We start from the raw sequence: 22,156 nt of genomic DNA, 5'->3' as shown, positions 1-22,156 counted from the left end.
AGTAAAAGGACTGTGTGGAAAGGCAGGAAGGTGAGAAGGGGCTTGGCTGTGGTGCTTGAGAGGTGCCTCAGATCTGTGTGTGATCTCTTCCTTTCCTTTTTCCAGGTGGTCACCAAACGGGCCTATATGGCTGTGGGATCCCTCACCATTAATGAGGAGCGTTCAGAAGTGGTGGATTTCTCTGTGCCCTTCATTGAGACGGGAATCAGCGTCATGGTGTCACGTAGCAATGGAACTGTCTCACCTTCTGCCTTCTTAGGTATCATTTTAATCTAAAATTAAAACTTCACCTGGAGTTCATCAAAAATTAGGTGAAGGTTGCCTGTGATTCTTAGCCTGAAAGTCCCTTTTTGGGAGTACCTGTGGGACAGGTATATAAAAATAAACTGTGATGTTTTAGTTCTAAATCCCAGGCAAGCAAAATCTGGGCAAATGCACACAGGCACTTCCTAGGAGTTCCAAGGCGTTTCTCAGCAATTGTATGCCTAATCCCATCAAAGAATGGGCTCACTCAGAGTTGTCACCTACTCTGCAGCACATGGTTTCCTAGTAACTCAACTAATAGCGTTTTCACGGGGGTGTAGGCCAGAAGAAAATTGATTCAAGCCTTATAGCTGTTATGCCGTTGTACTTAGTGATAACAATTAGCAATAAATTTTTGCACTTTCAGAGACATTATTTGTAAAGAAGGTATTAACTTGACCCTTCCTTGACAGAGCAACTGGTAGAGGTTAGAGATCTAATAGAGCTTTTGAAGAGTTGAGCCATCAGTTCTTTGCTGACACTGTGTCTTCCAATAAAGTGATTTCTAATGTCCTTTGGTGGTGGAGGGTGATCAGAGAATGCAGAAATGATACTGCATTTTCCCAAGACGTCCATACCTTCCTAGTATCTACTATTTGGCTTTGTAAAATACTTTATGATGCAGCAAACAGAGTATATGAGTTATATAATTAGTGTCTGCTCTCTGCCAGCATCCTGAGAACATTTACAAACAGAAATAACTTTATATGGGTAAAGAAATTTTTCCAAACCTTTTTAAGTAGGAGTTTCATGACTACTCACTCTTCAGGAGTTTTTGCCTTTATCCAAGTCCACGAATATTGCTGGGGTATGTAAAAGCAACAATAAAGTTAACTCCAAAATTTTAAATTACAATTTACCTGAGGTTGCAATATTGGCTATAATCTAGAGCAAAGTTCTAAGTTTCTTTGATCTGGTTCAATCCCATCTTTGTCTGTTTAGACTTGAAGAAGGAGAAAACCTGTCAGAATATGAATGCTAACATTTCTAGAATGAGACAGTGTTCCCATTGTGACAGGAATGGAATAGCTGAAATCATTATGGCTGAACCTCAGAAATTTGGAGATGCTCTTTGGCTCAATAGCATCTTGAAAGTTGGATGCTTGTCTGAAACTCTGCCAGTTCTGCTTCATTTTCCCCACTCTCTCCAGATGGTGCTGGAGGACTTCCTGGGAACAATCTTTTATCAATGCATTTTATTTTATCAATACATGCCACAATGGCCGCATGTAGTTCCAGATGGAGCCATGTGTCACAGATGTAACAGTAAGAAGGAATGCAGTCATTACAGAAACAGAAACTACACTTCTCCCAATTCAAGAAGTTTTTCAGACTCAGGTCAAAGGCTTTATTGTAACTTCTGTTTTTCCCCAGCCCAGTTTGCCCCACACACTCGCTGGGGTGCTCTGGAGAGCAAAGGAGGTGAGGGAGGGGTGGGTGGGGTATCAGGTCTTTCACCACGGTTTTCTCTTCCTCTCCAGAGCCTTTCAGTGCTGATGTATGGGTGATGATGTTTGTGATGCTGCTTATCATCTCTGCGGTGGCCGTCTTTGTCTTTGAGTACTTCAGCCCTGTGGGCTATAATCGGTGCCTTGCTGATGGCAGAGGTAAGGCGAGTCCCTCATTGCCATGATCCTCTCTCGCTTCCAATCCCAGCTCCTCCATTGGGGCATTTCCTTTGCCTTGAACATGATACAGATCTAGCCCGCTCTGAGTGGGCTAGATCTTCAGACTAAAGAGGGCAGGGATGGAGGCGGAAAAAAGGCTCTGAAGAGAGCAGATGTGTGTAACAGATAATTTGTTTGGCTCAGGAGATGGAGCTGTGTTGCCTTTCATCTCTAAAGCACACACCAGCTCCAACTCATTCCTCATTGAGGGAAAATATGTCCTGGTAGCTGGCTCTGGCAGTGCCTACGGTGCTGCGCTCTCTGAGACAATCAGAGAGCTCAGTGCTGTCAATACATCCTTCAGTGCTATGTCTCCCCAGAGAGCAAGCCACTCTGCCAGTCTCACAACATAGTGCTATGTCTTCCAGACGTCACATCTGTCACATGAGCATATCCCTCCCTCACTTGGCTCTCTGGCTTGCTAAGGCCAACTGAGAGAGTGGGAAGCTCATTTTCCTGGGAATGGGTGATGGATTATTTTGCAAGGGCAGCAGAAAAGATGGGAACAAGTGAGTGACCCATCTCTGTGGTTCTCATATTCAGAAGAGAGACTGATGAGTTAAAGAGAGGATGGATAGGCAGCCTTTTTTGCCTTATTGACATGAATACAAGTAGCAAGTTAAGCCTTCTGTCATCTCCATATCTTCACACCCTGATGAATCAGCCCTTCAAACATTTCTGGGTTTATTGGTCTGTTCAGAGTAGTGGGAGAGAGACAGTTATTGGAAAATGCACTCATTTGCTCTCCAATCTTTGAGTGAATTGATGCCATTAAATTAGAGAGGAGTTAAAAAAAAAAAGTGTTAATGAGAATGCAGGCAGAACCACATGTATGGGGAAATGGAGAACTTCTCTCTTAACATGGAGCTGTGGAGGGCCTTTGTGAAAACTGATCATAACCACATGGATCTATGGACACAAGTAAATATTGTTAAACCTGTGAGTCTCTTGGGAGATATTAATACAGATGTAGAACTGAAAGCAGTTCTTAGTACAGGTGTGCAGTTGTGCAGTTATTTTAGTTAGGTGAACTGCAGCTGCAAGTATCAATATTTCTGAGTAATTACGAACAGTACTGCATGATCAGGCAGATATTATCCCTGACAGATGTAACATGAAGATGTAGAAGTCTGCTGCAGTAACTGCAATGCTTGTTGGGTAACAAACACTCTGGCTAATGTTACTTTGGCTGCATCTGAACTAGTCTACAACAGTATACCCCTGCCTCCTGCATTTTCTCTTCACAGACAACAAGATCTTCTCTCCAGGGTCAGGTGGGCATGCCCTGATCTAGCCCCTAAATGATGTTGGGTTGCTTTTGGGGTACTCAAAGTTGGAGAACTCAGAAGGATTCCAGGTCCCTGCTTTGGATCAGAGGCTCCCATTTTCTGACTTGGCTTGTGTCTGACAAAGTAACTGTGAAAGCACATGGGATGATCAGTGGAGAGAGAAAGGCTTTAAGAAGGAACTCTCAAGAATTCTTTACACCTTACAGTTCCCACTGATGATTTGCAGGCCTTGCACCTGTGTGTCTTAGGGCTCATTAGGTAGAGAGGTATATAAAGCTACTACTCCAGAATGTAAAAAGGCAAGAACTACTAAACCATGTTTCTTACAGCAACTTTGTCTCCCTGGCATCTAGTTTTGCCAGGTGATGATTCTGCTTTGAACTTGGTGTGAAGTTCCCAGGGTGCAAAATGAGCCCCTTGAACCTTTCAGTTGTGTTTAGAGTAATACAGTGCTTTCAGATGATCTATGCTGTTCCCTGATCAGGGGTTTGTGGAGGAGTGTCAAAACTTTCTTCCCTTTTGTTAGAATCATAGAATCAGATATCAATACTAGGTTGGAAGGGACCTCAAGGATCATCTGGTCCAACCTTTCTTGGCAAAAGCACAGTCTAGACAAGATGGCCTAGCACCCTATCCAGCTGAATCTTAAAAGAGTCCAATGCTGGAGAATCCACCACTTGCCTGGGGAGATTATTCCAATGGCTGATTGCTCTCATTGTGAAAAATTTCCCTTTTGTGTCCAATCGGAATCTCCCCAGGAGTAACTTCAACCCATTACCCCTCGTCTTTTCCATGTGACTCCTTGTAAAAAGGGAGTCTCCGTCTTCTTTGTAGCCACCCTTTAAGTACTGGAACATGGTGATGAACTCTTCCCTAAGCCTTGTTTTATCAAGACTGAACAAAAACAGTTCTCTCAGCCTTTCCTCATATGGCAGGCTTCCCAGTCTTTGGTCATCTTTGGGGCCTTTCTTTGGATCCTCTCCAGCCTGTCCACATCTTTTTTGTACAGTGGGGACCAAAACTGAACACAGTATTCCAGGTGTGGCCTGACAAGTGCTGAGTAGAGTGGGATAATGACTTCTTTATCTCTGCTGGTGATGCCCTTGTTGATGCAACCCAACATCCTGTTGGCTTTCTCTGCTGCTGCAGCACATTGTTCACTCATATTGAGCTTGTTGTCCACCAGGACCCCCAGGTCTCTTTCCACAGAGCTGCTCTGCAGCCAGGTAGATCCCAGTCTGTGCTGCACTCCTGGATTATGTTTTCCCAGGTGCAAGACCTTACACTTGTCCTTGTTGAACTTCATAAGATTCTTGTTAGCCCACTCTTCCAGCCTATCCAGGTCTTCCTGCAGGGTGGCTGTCCCTTCTGAAGAGCCCACTTCCCCACTCAGTTTGGTATCATCAGCAAACTTCCATTGGGGTACACTTGATCCCATCATCCAGATCACTTATGAATATATCAAACAGCATTGGGCCCAATATTGATCCCTTGGGGACGCCACGTGTGACAGGTTGCCAGTTTGAAAAAGAGCTACTTACCACCACCCTCTGGGTGCGGCCTGTCAGCCAGTTCCCCACCCACCGCAAAGACCACTTGTTCGTCTGCTGGAGTCAACCTTAACCACAGGCAGCAGCACTAGGCACCAGTCAGCCTACCGAAGGGAGGAGATAAAACATGGGATGCTAACCCGAAAGGTTGCAGAGCCAGGCTAGCACCATCGGAAAACTGTCAGACCCTTGAACTGTGCCAGAGGACTCTCGTCCTAAGAGGGTCTTCTCGGTGTCTGAAGCAGGATCCTTGGAGTAATTGCATCTGCAGTCTCCCTGACAGCTCCTCTTCTGCTCAAGTTGAGCAAATTTTGGTTTGGGTTCCCACTAATGGAATGAGCATATGCTGAGGGCATGAGACTGCTGGGAGACAGGCAGGATTTCACAAGTTTCAGGCCTCGTGCTTCATGAGCACTCATGGCTTTTGGGGTATGAGTGCGCTTCCATGCTGGAAAGTGAATAAGGGCAAAATAGCAGCTTTTAAAACACTGGATCTGCTTCTGGACTGTCTGGGGCAGAGCTGCTGATTTTCCTGGGGTAGACCAGAGTATATGTCACTGTTACATACCGTAGACACAGAACATGGGGAGAGGGAGCTGTGTTCTCCTCTGACTTGTGTGTCTTCACAGAATCACAGAATCACAGAATGTTAGGGGTTGGAAGAGACCTTGAAAGATCATCTAGTCCAATCCCCTGGCCTGAGCAGGATTACCTAGATCATGTCACACAGGAACGCGTCCAGGCGGGTTTTGAATGTCTCCAGAGAAGGAGACTCCACAACCTCTCTGGGCAGCCTGTTCCAGTGTTCAGTTACCCTCACTGTAAAGAAGTTTTTCCTCATATTTATGTGGAACCTCCTGCGTTCCAGCTTGCACCCATTGCCCCTTGTCCTGTCAAGGGATGTCACTGAGAAGAGCCTGGCTCCATCCTCATGACACTTGCCCTTTACATATTTATAAACATTAATGAGGTCACCCCTCAGTCTCCTCTTCTCTAAGCTAAAGAGACCCAGCTCCCTCAGCCTTCCTCATAAGGGAGGTGTTCCACCCCCTTAATCATCTTCGTGGCTCTGCGCTGGACTCTCTCTAGCAGTTCCCTGTCCTTCTTGAACTGAGGGGCCCAGAACTGGACACAATATTCCAGATGCCGCCTCAGCAGGGCAGAGTAGAGGGGGAGGAGAACCTCTCTCGACCTGCTAACCACACCCTTCTAATACACCCCAGGATGCCATTGGCCTTCTTGGCCACAAGGGCACACTGCTGGCTCATGGTCATCCTGCTGTCCACTAGGACCCCCAGGTCCCTTTCCCCTACGCTGCTCTCTTCAACAGACTGAGTAATGAAACCCTCTTGCAGAGGTATTTGTAGAGCCCTGTTATTTGAGATGGTGCTCTTCCTTGCACATGTAAAAGTACAGTGAGGGCCATCTTTTGCACAGGTGTGTGCTGGGAGTTCAAGAACAACATCACTGTTGAATAGCTAGAAATGAGGATAGGATTTTTCTGAGCAAACTCTATTTCTGGCAACAACACTTGAACCAAAATGGAGTGTTTGGGCTTTTAGATACTCCAATCAGATACAAAAAAAAAGCCCTTGTATAAGTTTTCAGCGGAAATCATTGAGACATAATAAATATGGAAGCCTGAGGACACTTTAAAAAATAATTTTTCAGGGTCGCGCTTTGCTGAGATATGGTGCCATGAACATAGGGGAGTGCAGCTGTGGACATTCATCTCACACGTGGGAATTGATACTGCTCTTAACTCTGAAGTCAAGATGCGTATGTGAATAGAAATGCAGACCGCTTACTCTGAGATGCTCACTGTGGGATCATGTTTCTCAATCACTCCAGAGCCCGGAGGTCCCTCTTTCACCATTGGCAAAGCTATCTGGTTGCTGTGGGGGCTGGTGTTCAACAACTCTGTGCCAGTGCAGAATCCTAAGGGTACCACTAGCAAGATCATGGTGTCGGTGTGGGCCTTCTTCGCTGTCATCTTTCTGGCCAGCTACACTGCCAACCTGGCTGCCTTCATGATCCAAGAGGAATACGTGGACCAGGTGTCTGGCTTGAGCGACAAAAAGGTAATGGATCCACCCAAATTCCCAGAGCAGCCTTTTCCACAGAAGAGGCTGCTCTACCCTCTCTTCTTTGCTTTTACTGTGAAAGTGTTCAGTTTTTTTCAGAGTCACATCATAGCTTTAGTCCCTAGTTTAAATAGCACAATTGCTCTTTGTTGGTTTTCAGGTGCATTTTTACATGTTTTAAGCACTTCAGGAATGCATTAGAAACAGAACTGAACTGTGCTTGCTTGCATGATCCCAAACCACACCTTGACTGTCAGCAAGAAATGAATTAATGGAGCTTTGGAGATGGTGTGTATAATGGCTATAACCTGTTTTTTCAGAATGAAATAATTTGTCTCTGTAGGAACACTGGCCATTAGGCCAGCAAATATGATCTGTTAGTTTATTGTGGGGACAAGTTCTGCCCATGGGGGTAAATCAGCGTGGTTTTGATGATTTACTATTGCTTGCATTTGACATTATACTGTCATTTTTTGAGACCTTTGAAAGCTTAGCACAAGAAATCGTTTTCTGTTCAGACTGTGTTTCTCTGCCTTGTTTACATGCACTGCATTTTTTCCTCACAGAGCATTTGCTTTTGCTGGGCTCTGCACACAGGATTTGAGGAGATTGTTCATGTGTGCAGGGTAGCACTGTTTGCTTCATGAGGGTCTGAAGCTTTGCACACTGCTTTATTTTTGTTTTGTGGCGAGGTTACTCACAAGGAATTGAGTGTTGTGAGGCTTGATTGCCCATGCTGAATTTGCTACTCAATCACTGGGGCTGCTTAAGGGGTCATGCCATTGTAGGGCAATCAAATAGCAATAGGTCACACACACTGCTATTGGGGATAGCAGCAAGATGACGACTGCAAGTGTCGGTTTGCTGCTGCTAGATTTGTTATAGTTACTGTCTCTTGTGTCCCCCATGATAGTCTAGAAATAAACTGTGGCCAGGCCCCCTGTGTATACAGTGCCCTGTGCAGCAGGCTGGAAATTCTGTGGTGGATTAATTTTTAAGAGTTTTTTTTTCCCCTTTTGTTGTTTTTTCCTGGAATGAAATATGACACAGAATAATACAATCCATGCAGAAGTGCTCCTGTTATTTGTTTTAATTTCAGCCTCAATTTGTTTCATGCTGTCTCCGCATTTACAGTGTGCTGTGTTGAGGAAGGAGTCAGGGGAGGATGCTTTTCTGCCAGGTGGAGGTTGTTGCAGAGACTCCTTAGAAGCTGTGGACTTCCTCAGACTGAACAAAACCAGCCAGCCCTATGAGCGTTAACATTAGTTTGTCATCATTAGCTTTTTAACTGTCTGAGCTAAATGGGATAGTTCATACCTGAGATCTATTGTTTCAGGCTGTGCCTCGGCTCATGGAGAGAGCCACGCTTTCATTCTCATGTTTTTCAAGATATTCTTCATACCTGCAGAGATATGTGCATGAAATATCAATTGAAAACAGTAACTCCTGGAGCTTCACAGAGCCTTTGAATACAGGTCTCTGGATGTATTTTAGTCGATTTTACTGTAGGGCTGCCTGTGTGTACTGGATTGAGGTCATTTTCTTCTACTTTTCTTTGCCAATATACCTGTGTTTACTTTTGCTATCCTAAAGCATATGTGCTTTGTTTCTTGGGGAAGAAAAAGCCATAGTACATACTCAGATCATTGTGGTATGCCTCAAACACAGCTGCTAGTACAAGTGCAACATTTGGATAAAATTACATCTACTAGAGTGTCTGGAATCAGAAGAAAATTGGCTGGTAAAAACTGAAGGCCAACTGCTGCCTCTGGAGAATAAAGACAGGTGGGAATATCTCCATACAAAAGATGTGAGCGAAAGAGCTTGATCTACTGGGCTGATGGGTTTCCACTCTCTGGATATGTAGAGGGCCCTGTGGAATTTGGGAGCAGCCATTCAGGCATCTGTTGTGCTGCTTCAAGACACCCTGGTTTGGAAGGAATTCAATCTTCTGAATCTCCTCTTTTCCCTCTTCCAAAGCCTGCATACTGCTTGCAATTCACTCACCCCCTCAATGCACTGCTTGGCCAGGATGCAGGATGCAGCCACATGCAGGGGAGGTGGTGTGCTGTGCTCTTCCTCCCTTTTCCTGCCTCCTTAAATTAGCCAGTTCAGACTTTCAAAGGAGGCAGTCACTGAACAGTGCCAGGTGGCCAAGAGGAGCAACTATAGCTTCCAGTGTTTTATCTCCAATGTGTGATCTGGTGTCCACAGTAGAAGTGAGGCAGATCAGCCTCCTGGCCTGCTACATTAGCTGGCAAGGGCAGCTGTGTCCAGCACAAGGAGTCAGCAGAGGATGTAATCCAAGCCGACAGGCAAAGGGCTAGTTATTTTAAGGGATGTTCCTACTTGCCATACCCAGATCTGCTTGCAAATGTCTTTGTAGCGTGACAGTACCTGGGGAAGGTGTCCCACTGGCACTGTACAGCAGCCAAAATGCCAGATGCACTCGCAAAATCCATTACTGTGCCTGGCTAGCGAATGCTTGTCAAGGTCAGGCTGGCTACACCCTGTAACAACCACCCTGAGGGTCTCCTTGGACCCTCTTCCTTGGGCCTTGCCTGCAAAGAGCCGCCCTGAGAGGTGTCTGCAGCTGCTGACCTGCCGCTTCCCCAGAAAAGCAGGCTGAAACTCTTCAGTTGTCTAAGGACTTGGATGGTGTCTTGGCTGTGCCCCAGCATTTACTTCCTAATGACATGCAAGACAGTGACAAATGTCATGTCCCCACTGTGCTGTGTGGATGCTTGAGCAGGCCTCTCTGAGCTGGGCTGGAGCAGATGATAACTCTGTGCCAGGGTAGTACATTGGACTGAGGATGGCTGGAGGCTCCCTGTACTGAGCTTAGTGAGCTCTGCTGCTCTCTCTCTGGCCCAGGTGATGCTCACACTGCTGAGTGCCACCCCTTTGTGCTCAGCTGGCCCAAAACTGGTGCCAGAGCCGACCCAGGAACCCACCTCACAATGGTTGTTAATTCCTCCATTTTAACCCTTGCAGCTGCTAAATCATACGTCCAGCTGCGGCTCTTAACTCTGGTGCAGCTGCAGGCAATTTGAGGGAGGAGAAACTTTTCTCCTTCTTGAGAGCAGCACCAGTCCTGTGAGTCCTGCAGGAAAAGAGCTGCTCTGACAGCACCTCCCTTCCAGCTCCCTGCGCTCACGGCATGCTGAAACACTCTCCTCCTGCACAGATGCCAAACCAGCACCCGCCACCTCTGCCGGTCCACCTTGTGCAGTGGAGCTGCTGGATGTGGTCCTGGCAGGGGCAGAGCCATGCTGACTGTGTCAGCTCCCCGGACGGAGCGCTGCCCCTCGGCAGCAGTGCCAGGGAGCCCAGCTGGAGCATCCTTGCACGTGCTGCTGGGCTGCACCCATCTGGGATCCATGTGGGGGGCTGCTATGGCCCCGACCCCCTGCGAAAGCCCTGCTGGTAAAATGGCCTGTCGCAGAACACTGCAATCAGCTCCCGGGTCTGGATTTCATCTGACTGTAGTCGGGAGATATAACCCAATTTCCAATAACGGGAGAGCTTCAGACACATTAGAGAAACAAGTGCCTGCGGTATTTCAGTCTAACGAAGGCAATAAATACAGGAAAGATTACATAAAATGAACTAATGTGTGAAATAATCTAATAGCTATACGTAATTTCCATTCATATACAGTAGTAACAAAATAAAAACAAATGTGGACAGCCAGCAGGGCATTTAAATAAAATAATTTAGAATGCAGTAGGTTAATAATAAAAAAAATAGTATCCATGCCTATAAATTAGTTGGAAATGCCAAAGAAACTAATAAAGTATCAAAATGGTAATTTTGTAATTGACATAAAAAGGAGAGAAATGGATTTCTGCATGCCTGCAAATTAATATAAATTGCTGAAAATTTGCATGTATTTGACTTATTTGCTTTTTAAGATATTAATGAAATGTTGAGACAAAGGGCCTGTTTCTGTGCAGCATAGGTCAGCTATTTTTTTCAGTAGGTATGCTTTTTTCAAAAAAATTAAGTTTTGGAGTTAAAACTGGCCAGTATTTTTACTGAAAAAAAATCTGTGAAGAGTGTAAGAAGGCAGAGGAAAATTCTGATGTTTGCCAAAGTAGCTCATTTTAGTATACTTGAAACAAAATATTTTGTTTGATATTTCTGACAAGTGTTTTTGACTTGTCATTTTCTAAAGGCACTACTCATAAAATTGACCTACATTTAAAAAAAAAAGGAAAATAAAGATTTTTTTTGGTAACAAAGGAAAGGGACAGAAGGAGATAATTGGAAGACAAAAAAAACACACATTATTCTGAGGTGTATGAAACATTTCAGGTCGATAAAAAGCAAAAGTCTCACTGAAAATCCTGCAAAAAAGGATTTGCTGTATTTCTGCAGTAATAGATGCTTGGCCATGAAACTGAAAAATGAAGTATTTCCCACCTTGTACTCTGCGGCACATTAAATTGAAATTATACAAGGATCCCAGATATGCAGAACACTTAAGCGTGTGCTTAACTTTGCGCTCATGAGTGGCAACATTAAAATCAATGGGCTATTATTCACATGATTGAAGTTAAATGCTTTTCTGAGCTTGCAGCTTTTGTACAACAAATACCTGCTCTGGAGAAGTCTAGGAAAAATGCAGAGCGGGTATATCCGTCACCTAGAAATTTTCCAAGGGGACGAAAAGTGGAGGGTCAGTCTTGTACCTTGTAAGGTCTGTAAGGGGAAGATTGTCTAACTGAATGTCTTGGAGGCAGTATGAATCTTCCACGGGATTGCGTATTTACTGTCAACAGACATTTGTGCTACTTTCACGCATTTCTGCACGATACAAAGGAAGTTTTATGTGGTGGTGTCCAAAAGTAGAAAATATGCAGTTCTTTCAACAGCAGTATGATTTTTATTGTCAGGAGACCTTTGTGAAGATATGAGTTAGCTAGACAGAAGTAAGACCATGCCACTTCCAACTCTGTCCTCTTGTGATAAATCAGAAGCTTTTTTAAAATGCATAGAGTCTGATGCACCTTACTTGACTAAAACCCCCCAAAATAAGGACATCCTCAAACCTCCAAACCTTACGTCATGGGGTAGAGTTGAATTTCTTCCCACAGCACTTCTCTGGGTGTACATCTTCCTGTAAATAAGTTGAACTGTGTTCAGTCTTTTGCTTAAATACGACCTTTATATATAACGTTTCTGGTAGTGACCAGTGCTTAATATAAAAAACACTGGTTCGTAGTGAAGGGTAGAAAACTCAGAGCTCTGATAGTCTGAAATATGCCTTAAAATCTGATGATTTCTCTGCACGTCTTTGTAAATCATCAGTTAGTATAGTATGAACTATTTGCAAATACTATATAGTGCAGTATATATCTGTGTAATTACATATTACACTAAAGTCTTCACATTAATAAATAGCTATTAAAATATCTACAGCATATCCTCTGTTAGTAATAGGTCTTTCTAACGAGTGACTTACATTTATTTTGTACATAAATATGATCACAGAATCACAGAATCACAGAATCACAGAATCACAGAATGTTAGGGATTGGAAGGGACCTCGAAAGATCATCTAGTCCAATCCCCCTGCCGGAGCAGGATTGCCTAGACCATATCACACAGGAACGCATCCAGGCGGGTTTTGAATGTCTCCAGAGAAGGAGACTCCACAATCTCTCTGGGCAGCCTGTTCCAGTGTTCGGTCACCCTCACCGTAAAGACGTTTTTCCTCATATTTAAGTGGAACCTCCTGTGTTCCAGCTTGCACCTGTTGCCCCTTGTCTTCCCTTGACATCCCTTGGGATGTCACTGAGAAGAGCCTGGCTCCATCCTCATGACACTTGCCCTTTACATATTTATAAACATTAATGAGGTCACCCCTCAGTCTCCTCTTCTCTAAGCTAAAGAGACCCAGCTCCCTCAGCCTCTCCTCATAAGGGAGATGTTCCACTCCCTTAATCATCTTCGTGGCTCTGCGCTGGACTCTCTCTAGCAGTTCCCTGTCCTTCTTGAACTGAGGGGCCCAGAACTAGACACAATATTCCAGATGCGGCCTCAGCAGGGCAGAGTAGAGGGGGAGGAGAACCTCTCTCGACCTGCTAACCACACCCCTTCTAATCCACCCCAGGATGCCATTGGCCTTCTTGGCCACAAGGGCACACTGCTGGCTCATGGTCATCCTGCTGTCCACTAGGACCCCCAGGTCCCTTTCCCCTACGCTGCTCTCCAACAGGTCTGCCCCCAACTTGTACTGGTACATGGCGTTGTTCTTGCCCAGATGCAGGACTCTACACTTGCCCTTGTTATATTTCATTAAATTTCTCCCCGCCCAACTCTCCAGCCTGTCCAGGTCTCTCTGAATGGCTGCGCAGCCTTCCGGTGCATCAGCCACTCCTCCCAGTTTTGTGTCACCAGCGAACTTGCTGACAGTGCACTCTATTTCCTCATCCAAGTCATTAATGAATATATTGAATAGAACTGGTCCCAGTACCGACCCTTGAGGGACTCCGCTAGACACAGGCCTCCAACTGGACTCTGTCCCATTGACCACCACTCTCTGGCTTCTTTCCTTCAGCCAGTTCACAATCCACCTCACTACCCAATCATCCAGACCACACTTCCTCAGTTTAGCTGCGAGGATGCTGTGGGAGACTGTGTCAAACGCTTTACTGAAATTGAGATAGACCACATCCACAGCTTTACCATCATCTATCCACCGGGTAACATCCTCATAAAAGGCTATCAAGTTGGTTAAGCATGACTTCCCCTTGGTGAAGCCATGCTGAGTGCCCCTAATGATCCCCCTATCCTTGATGTGCCTAGAGACAGCACCAAGAACAAGTTGTTCCATCACCTTTCCGGGGATGGAGGTGAGGCTGACCGGTCTATAGTTACCCGGATCCTCCTTCTTGCCCTTTTTGAAGACTGGAGTGACATTCGCTTTCCTCCAGTCCTCAGGCACCTCTCCCGTTGCCCACGACTTAGCAAAGATGATGGAGAGTGGCCTAGCAATGACTTCCGCCAGCTCCCTCAGCACCCACGGGTGCATCCCATCAGGGCCCATGGATTTATGGACGTCCAGATTGCTTAATTGGTCCCTGACCCAGCCCTCATCTACCAAGACAGATTCCTCCTCTATCCTGACTTCTTCTGGGGCCTCAGGGGTCCGGGGCTCCTCAGGACAGCCTCCAACAGTATAGACAGAGGCAAAGAAGGCATTCAGTAACTCCGCCTTCTTTTTATCCTCTGTCTCCAGGGCCCCCACCTCATTCATCAGTGGGCCTACATTGCCTCTAGTGTTGGCTTTACCTGCAATGTATTTGAAGAAGCCCTTTCTGTTGTCCTTGACCTCTCTTGCAAGGTTTAATTCCAAGAAGGCCTTAGCTTTCCTAGTTGCCTCCCTACATCCTCTGACAACAGACTTATATTCCTCCCAAGTGGCCAGCCCCTCCTTCCATGATCTGTACACCCTCTTCTTCCACTTGAGTTTGCCCAGCAGTTCCCTGTTTAACCATGCAGGTCTCCTGGTACCCTTCCTTGACTTCCTACTTGTTGGGATGCTCTGATCTTGAGCTTGGAAGAAGCAGTCCTTGAATGCTAACCAACTATCTTGGGCCCCCTTACCTTCTAGTACCCCATGGGATTTCCCCTAGCAATTGCTTGAAAAGGCCAAAGTTGGCCCTCCTGAAGTCCAGGGTTGTGATTCTGCTAGCTATTCTGTTCCTGCCACATGAGATCCTGAACTCTACCATCTCATGGTCACTACAACCAAGGCTGCCCTCAACCTTCACCTCTTCAACCAGACCCTCCTTGTTAGTGAGGATAAGATCCAGCAGCGCTCCTCTCCTAGTTGGCTCATCCACCGTTTGCATCAGAAAGTTATCATCAATGCACTGGAGGAACCTCCTAGACTGAGGATGGCTGGCTGAGTAGGCCTCCCAGCAAATATCAGGGTAGTTGAAATCCCCCACAACAACCAGGCCCTGTAATTGCGAGACTGCTCTCAGCTGTCTGTAGAAGGCTTCATCACCCTCCTCATCCTGATCCGGTGGCCTGTAATAGACACCCACAACAGTATCACCCCTGCCAGCCTGCCCCTTAATTCACACCCACAAACTCTCAACTCGCTCCTGATCCGCCCCTGGACAGAACTCAATACATTCTAGCTGCTCACTCACATAAAGAGCAACTCCACCACCTCTCCTTAGCGGCCTGTCTTTCCTGAACAGGACATAGCCATCCATGACCACATTCCAGTCATGCGAGGTGTCCCACCAAGTCTCTGTAATTGCCACTAAATCATAGCCCCCCGACCGAACACGGATTTCTAACTCCTCTTGTTTATTCCCCATGCTGCGTGCATTGGTGTACAGGCATTTCAGGGAGCAAGCTGAGCACACCGATTTCACCCCAGGGGGATGGGAGGCCTCCTGGTCTACCTCAACACTAGACCGTTGCCCCAGTGGTGCAAGCCCAGCTACTACCCCATCCCCCTTCGAATCTAGTTTAAAGCTCTCCGGATGAGCCCTGCTAATTCCTGTCCCAGAACCCTTTTGCCCCTACGACATAAGCCTTTCCCATGTATTACCGTCATGCCTGGTGTCTTATAAAACCAGCCATTATCAAAGAACCCAAAGCCCTGCCTGTAGCACCAGTCTCGTAGCCAGGCATTAATAGAGAGAATCCTACTATTCCATCCCACGTCATCACCTGAAAATGGAAGGAGGGAGGAGAAAACAACTTGTGCCCCAGACTCTTTCACCAACCGTCCTAGGGCCTTGTAGTCTTTCTTTATCCCCCTCAGACTATGGGATGCAGCTTCTTCCCCACCTGTCTGGAAGATCAGCAGGGGGTAGTAGTCTGTGGCCTTCACCAGGTTGGGGAGTTTCCTGGTGATATCCCTGATTCGGGCTCCAGGCAGGCTGCAGACCTCCCTGTGATGGGGGTCAGCTCGGCATACTGGGCCCTCAGATCCCTTTAGGAAGGAGTCTCCAACCACTAAAACTCTTCTCTTCTTCCTTGTGGAGGAGGTAGCTATACGCCTGTCAGGTTTTTCTGACTGTAGTGGGACCTCTGATATAGGTTGCCTCTCCACCACATCCCCATTGGACCGGCTGTATTCCACTAGGCCTTCATATCTATTGCTCAGAGGCACCTGTGGAGGCAAGGTAGGCAAGGAGGGCACTCGCCTTTTGCCACGGCCATAGACTTGCCTCCACTCACTCCTCTCCTCTAGGTTATTGTTTTCCACCTGAGAGGGGCAGAGTACAGGGGTCCCTCGATCCTGGGAGCTCTCTGGCAGGTGCTCCCATTTTTGTTGCAGGGAAGGCAGAGCCTGGCTCCACCAGTCTATCTCCATTTCAGCCTCCCGAATGCTCCTAAGCCTTTCTACTTCTGCTTGAAGCCTTTCAACCTGGCTTTGCAGCTGTGCCGCTCGGCCGAGCAGATCATCTACCTGCTCAGAGCGCACGCAGCCCCCTGTCACCACAGAGACGCTGTAGCATTCCCTGCAGCCTGCGACCTGCACCATCGTCTCCTTCCGTGGGAGCTCTGTCTGGGTTCCCACATCCATTTTGGTCTTCTTCCGCCAGGTAGATACCATTGTTCTTTCACTGAGCTGGGAAATACCTGTTGGTGATACCCCTGGTTCACAGCTCCTTGGCACCTTCCTTGCCTTGTGCACTGGGAGGGAGTCAGCGCCCTCCCCAACGAGCTGCAAACGGCTGAGGCCTCCCCCGCCCTGGGACACACCCAGTCACAGCTGAGTCTCCCTCTCCCCTCTGGCCAGGGACTAGTCCCTGCCCTCCAGGAGGCTTTTTATCACCTGATCACAGGGGGTGGTGCGTTTAAATCGCTTAAATCGCCCGCGGTGCCTCTGGCTACGCCCCCTCCTCTCCTGATTCGTTGCCGGGAACCTCCGGGTCTGGGGTGGGGGGGGGGAAGCAGCTTGGGGCTGATACTCGCGGGGGGCTCGGGGGGCGCCCAGAGTACGAAAACCGCCCGGTTAAGCCCGATGTCGCCCTCACCCCCGCACTAACCTCAAGTCGCTGCCGCCGCTGTCCAATGATCTCAGATCATTTTTTACAGATCAAAAATGATCTCAGATCATTTTTTACAGTTGTAGATGGGTACGTTTATCATAGATTTAGTCATTCTGCACTCTTCAGATTTGCACAATTTTTATGCTTTCTGCGATCCTTGGTACAAACCCCTGTGCCTGTATGCTAAAAAGTGATTGAGTAGCTTTAAGGCTATAAATGTTTAAAGTCTGTGTTTTTTCAAGCATGCTTTTTCTCCCCCCACTTCACTCCTACTTTCTTTGTTATTCTCCCTCTTTTGGGAGGGAGGGAGGGACAAACTACAGAGCAGCGAGGAGGCTGCAATATGCTTTAGCCTTGACTCAGTCTCTCAGGATTCTCTCTTTTCTGTTTATCTGGAAGGATTTAATGGCAGTAAAATCTTGTAATGGGACTCTTCAGGATTAGTGCCAGTTAAAATGCAGTTTAGTTGGGAACTTAAGCAGGTAAGATAAAAGGGAAGGGGATACTCAGAGTCAGACTGTAGGCTTAATTCATCCTTGCTGGAAATGGCGAAACGCAACCCCTTGGGCTTAGCCGGCAGCACGGATGGGAGTTGCTGGATGAAGGATGTTATCTATGGAGCTGTGGCATGGTCCTTAGCTTGCAGCTTTTGCATTCCCCCTGCCGCGCCATCCTGGCCTTTCCCAGGCCTTGGCCACCACCGACTCTTCTTTTTCATCTTCTTTTAACCGCCTCTTGGAGCTAACGCTTTGGAGGCTCTGGGAAAATTTGGTCACTTTTGTGCTAATTGTTTGACAGTCTGGAAAAAGCCGTCTTCGGAGGGTTATGTAAGGGGGGATGGAGGAGGGGAGCAAAGGGTTGTCCTGCTTCTCGTGTCAATATAGGTCAGCAGAGAGGGAAGCAATGAATATTTTTATTTATTATTTATATGGTGCCATAAATGTACTTGGCACTCTGCAGTCAAATAAAAGACAATGGCCCTGGCACCAGGATTTGGCAGCCTGAGAGATGAGAGCTGGCCTCCTTCATCTGAATGATCAGGGCTGAATTTCTGGTGGGGAGGGGACAGGAGGATGAGATCTACAGGATTAAAAAAAAAATACAACAGCCCCCCGCTCCTCCCCCCGCTCTTTCATTGCTTATGCCTAGTGACCGTGACATTTGAAGCTATATGTACATACATATACTTGATAAATATTTGGCAGGTTGTATCTTCCCAGGCATTTTTACTTCACCTGGTGGAAAGGAGCCCTGCTTCTCCCAGGCCTTTGCCTATTCAAGGTCAAACTTCCCCTTGAGTCCTGGTGACCCAGCAGGCTTGCTTGCTTCAGGTGTACCTGCTCCAGTGCCCCAGGGCTCACAAGGGAGTGATATGGCTTTCACTCCTCTGCTGTCGTCTGCTTGCAGATGGGAGGCAGCTTTCTGCAGAAGGCTAAAGGAAGGCATTATCTCCCACCTCTGGGATGGTGCTGGGATGCCCCACCTGCCCTGCCTCGAGTGCCCTGCTTTTTGCTTTGCCTCCCTGCCTACAGAGGTGCTTAAGAAATTGCACTAGTGTGATGACTAGGATTTTCTAATTGCCTGGACGAAAATTCTGTCCCCAGTGAAGTCTTTGGGAGGTTTGCCAGATTTGCGCAGGGTTGGTACCCACATACAAGGTGCTGAAGGAGGTTGGCTACTATTAGCGCTCAGAAGATAGCAGGTTCTGTCCTGCCTTTCTTAGTGAAAATGGATGAAAAATTTAATTGCTCCCCCACCAAACTACATCCTCTGAATTTCTCAGTGTTTTGTAACTTGTTAACCAGCTGTCTCAGGTGCAAACAAAGCAGATTTCAAACTCCTCTGTACTTAGCTGCCACCTCTCCTCTCAAGGTCTTTTTCATCAGTTAATTTTCTCCCTCTGAATGAACATCTACACTTCGAATGATATTAACATGAGTGTACTAACCGTCATCTTTCTGCCTCACTGATTTCTGTTTTGTGCTTGCTTGGGATTATTCAGTATGTGCCTTTTGCCCCACTGTGTTTAGCTTCCAAGGAAGCTGACTTCCCAGGATGGAATACATGGCATGATTTGATACTGGGATAAACGGATGGTCTCCATCCTCTACATGCATGCAAGCAAAAGTTAAGTGTACTGTAGCTAAGATCCCACAGTGCACTTAATTGCAACAGGTATGACTGTGCTCATCTGATACTACGCCTACTAATACTAGGGCTGTGCAAGCAGCTTTCATCCCTGACTGGTGAAGCTCAGTGATTCCACTACAGATGTTGTTCTCTGGTCAAGCTTGAGGGACACCTAATAGTGTGACTGACTTGAAGCCTATAGCCTGCTAAATGTGCCCTGAAGAAATTCTAAAGCCTTAGCGTAACCTTTTGGGTGGAGAAGCTGCACAGAGTCTGCATAATGCTCACACACTTGGTAGAGCCAGAAGACACCTGGTTTGTTGGTGGTGGGTGGACTCTGTCCACATGTGACGGTCTGATCCTGGAGTGACCCCACAGGCCTGTTGTATCTGTAATGCCTAGGTCAGCAGAAAGGCAATGCGGTCCTAGCATATGCATGTAGGTCTGGCTATGGAAGACGTGGGACCCCTCAAATGCCATCTGTTTGGGGCAGCACTGCACTGCCCAAGGTTTTCAGTCTTCTCTGTGCAGAAGCAGCACAGAGCAGGTCTGCATATAGCAATCCAGGTTGCAAAGAGGCTGCACAATCCTACTGTGTGCATTGCTCTGGCAATAACTGCATGTGATGGCGGCTTCTTCCACCAATCAGATCTCTGCTTTCATCTCAGTTATTTTACAAGGGCAACTATTTTTAAAGTTGCTATATTTGAACTCCTTTCTTTTGCTTTCACCTGCCCCCCCCCCCCTCCGCATTGTCCCTAGGTTGCTCTGTTCCCTTCCCTGACCCACATGTGTTCCTATTTCACCACCAGACATTCACAGATATTTTTCTTCTTGTTATGGGTCTGACGCACCCTACATCTTCCTTTAAAAGTGACTTTAATGTAATTCTTTGCCAACTTCGATGCAGTCAGCTGCACTAACTGATAACTCCTTTCTCAGACTTATCTAGAGGAATTCATGGGTGAAAGCACTATGCAAAACAAGACCAGAGAATGTGAAACATCACTGGGCATTGAATAATGAGATAAATCACAAAGCCAAAGTCTGAGGGAGCACAAAGTATTTTTATGCCCTCCCAAAACTGACTTATATTGGATTTGATGCTGTTAATTTCCTTTTTTTTTTCCTATTTCTTTGTTTATAAATCAAAGCATGTATTGTTTGACTGGAGAAGACAAGAAACTCTGTTTTTGCCACTGCAATCTTAGGGCTGATTTCTGTGACTGGGCCCAACAATCAGTAAGAGTTGATGTGGCGAATGGATTCTGAGCTGTGAGGAGTCCCAGTTGCTGCTGAGGAGGTGTAAGGTGATATGTGAGGGAATGCAGAAGAAGAAAGGAAATCAGAGGCAGGGTAAAAGGAGGATCTGAAAACTTGTAGTCACTTAGAAGTGGCTGTGAGTTCCACCTTGAGAGTAAAAAATGTCTGTAATGTCAAAACTAGGTGACTGTGCAGAGGGGAGAGAGGTGCTTTAGGAATGAAGCTTGAGAAGTATCTGTACAAGAGATTCATGAGTAATAGAGGAATGAGCAGCACAGTCTCTTCAGTCTGCTGTCATCACAGATTATTGTGCCAGTGCTATGATTTAGGTTTGCAGTATGATTTTCTGTCTACACCGTTGGGCTGGCACACTCCTAGCTGGGATGTTATTGTAGCAATGTAAAAGTGTCCTACACCAACATACCAATAGAGCAGGCTCCATGCTGGGAATCTGTAGAGCACTTCCTCTACCAGGACAGGTGATGGGGCACAGTTGTGTGGATGTGCCTATGTGCATGATCAAATTGGATGAAGAAAAGAATACAGTAAAAGCCCCGAAGATCATGCTGGCAGCGATGACTGACATTCCAGAAACAAACTGGTCACCACCTGAATGCAGATCAGGACAGAGTTACAGCTATGAAGAACTTGCAAGCTGCAGATGACAGGACTAAAGGATAGAGGGAAAAGGTTATAAGAGAGAGGCACTGAGGAGAGTAATAATGAGCATTAACTCTCACTAGCAATGCTTTTATTGTCTTGCTGCGAGCTTTTTTAGTGTAACGTTCTCTCAGCATCTTGGGGGCCTGATCAGATTGTTCCTGGTACAGTGGAGGTGGAGAGCATGTTCACCAACCAAAGGCAAGTCAAGGAAAGACCTACTGGATACAGCCAAAGGACAGCAGCAAGAATGGTTACAGGTCTAGATAATACAACTTGCAAAGAAAGACTGAGGAAAGTGGGCCTCTTTAGCCCAAATGCAAGAACATGGAGAAGAAACAGCTCAATGGTCTTCAAAAACATAAAATTCACCTTCAGAGAAGAAGAGACTACTTTGATTTCCCTGTCCATGGTGAAGGTAACAGAGAATATCGTAGTTGGATTGCAGCAGGAAGGCTTTACTTCAGACACTTGAAGGAACTTTCCAATAGTAAAGCCCTGGCTTAGGTTGTCCAGGGAATGGGAGAGTTTCCAGCACCAGCCATCTTCCACATCAGGCTGAATGAAGAGCTGTTGGGAACAGTGATGTCCAGGAGAGACTGACCGGAGAGAGAGGGGAAGAGCAGACATCTTCTCAGGGCCATATCCAGATTTGTGATTCTGCGGCCTTGTTCACGGTGCAGCTTAGGGACAAAAATGACATATTTTGCTGGTATGAAAAGGACAAGCCTCCTCTCTTTGAGAATCATCCATTAGCTGTGAAGGAGCCCATTTCCTGTCTGAAACAGAGGATACAGAAGCAAGGCAGCTAGAGCAAGACATATTGCTGTGGACATGTGTAGTCTATCAAGACTTAAGTGTAGGCATAGAGCTACCTCAGAGTTAGGCCTGAAAACCATGGACCCATTCTTTAATTTTTAACAAGATCTGAATTAAGCTCCTGTGCAAACAGCCTGACTGGATTTTCAGGCAATGAAGAAAGGTGCAAGCTGACTGCAGTGACATGCAGCTGAACCGGAGCAAGAGGGGACAATCAAGGATATTTGGGCAATGCAGAGAGGTTGTGCTAAAATTATGCACTCGAGCATGGACTTTGCTTTTCTAGCCTGATGTCACTAAATCTTACATTGCAGCTCACTAATAAATGCCATCTTTTTTAGAGATATTTGGCCTGTGCCA

The 22,156-nt window shown here is 46.5% G+C and overlaps 1 protein-coding gene across 1 annotated transcript in view; it reads left to right on the top strand.

Moving 5' to 3' along the window:
• Positions 1-22,156, top strand: part of GRIN2B (glutamate ionotropic receptor NMDA type subunit 2B) — a 183,926-nt gene that overhangs the window by 143,834 nt on the left and 17,936 nt on the right. Inside the window, exons 6-8 of the mRNA XM_068401205.1 lie at positions 106-259; positions 1,785-1,910; positions 6,661-6,890. Of these exons, the coding sequence (XP_068257306.1) occupies positions 106-259; positions 1,785-1,910; positions 6,661-6,890 (510 nt within the window). The remainder of the gene's footprint in view (positions 1-105; positions 260-1,784; positions 1,911-6,660; positions 6,891-22,156) is intronic.

The sequence above is a fragment of the Nyctibius grandis genome, chromosome 5 (genome assembly GCF_013368605.1).
Source record: "Nyctibius grandis isolate bNycGra1 chromosome 5, bNycGra1.pri, whole genome shotgun sequence".
NCBI classification, from domain to species: domain Eukaryota; kingdom Metazoa; phylum Chordata; class Aves; order Nyctibiiformes; family Nyctibiidae; genus Nyctibius; species Nyctibius grandis.
The sequence above is the reverse complement of the archived record's forward strand: the minus strand, read 5'-3'. Positions and strand labels throughout refer to the sequence as shown.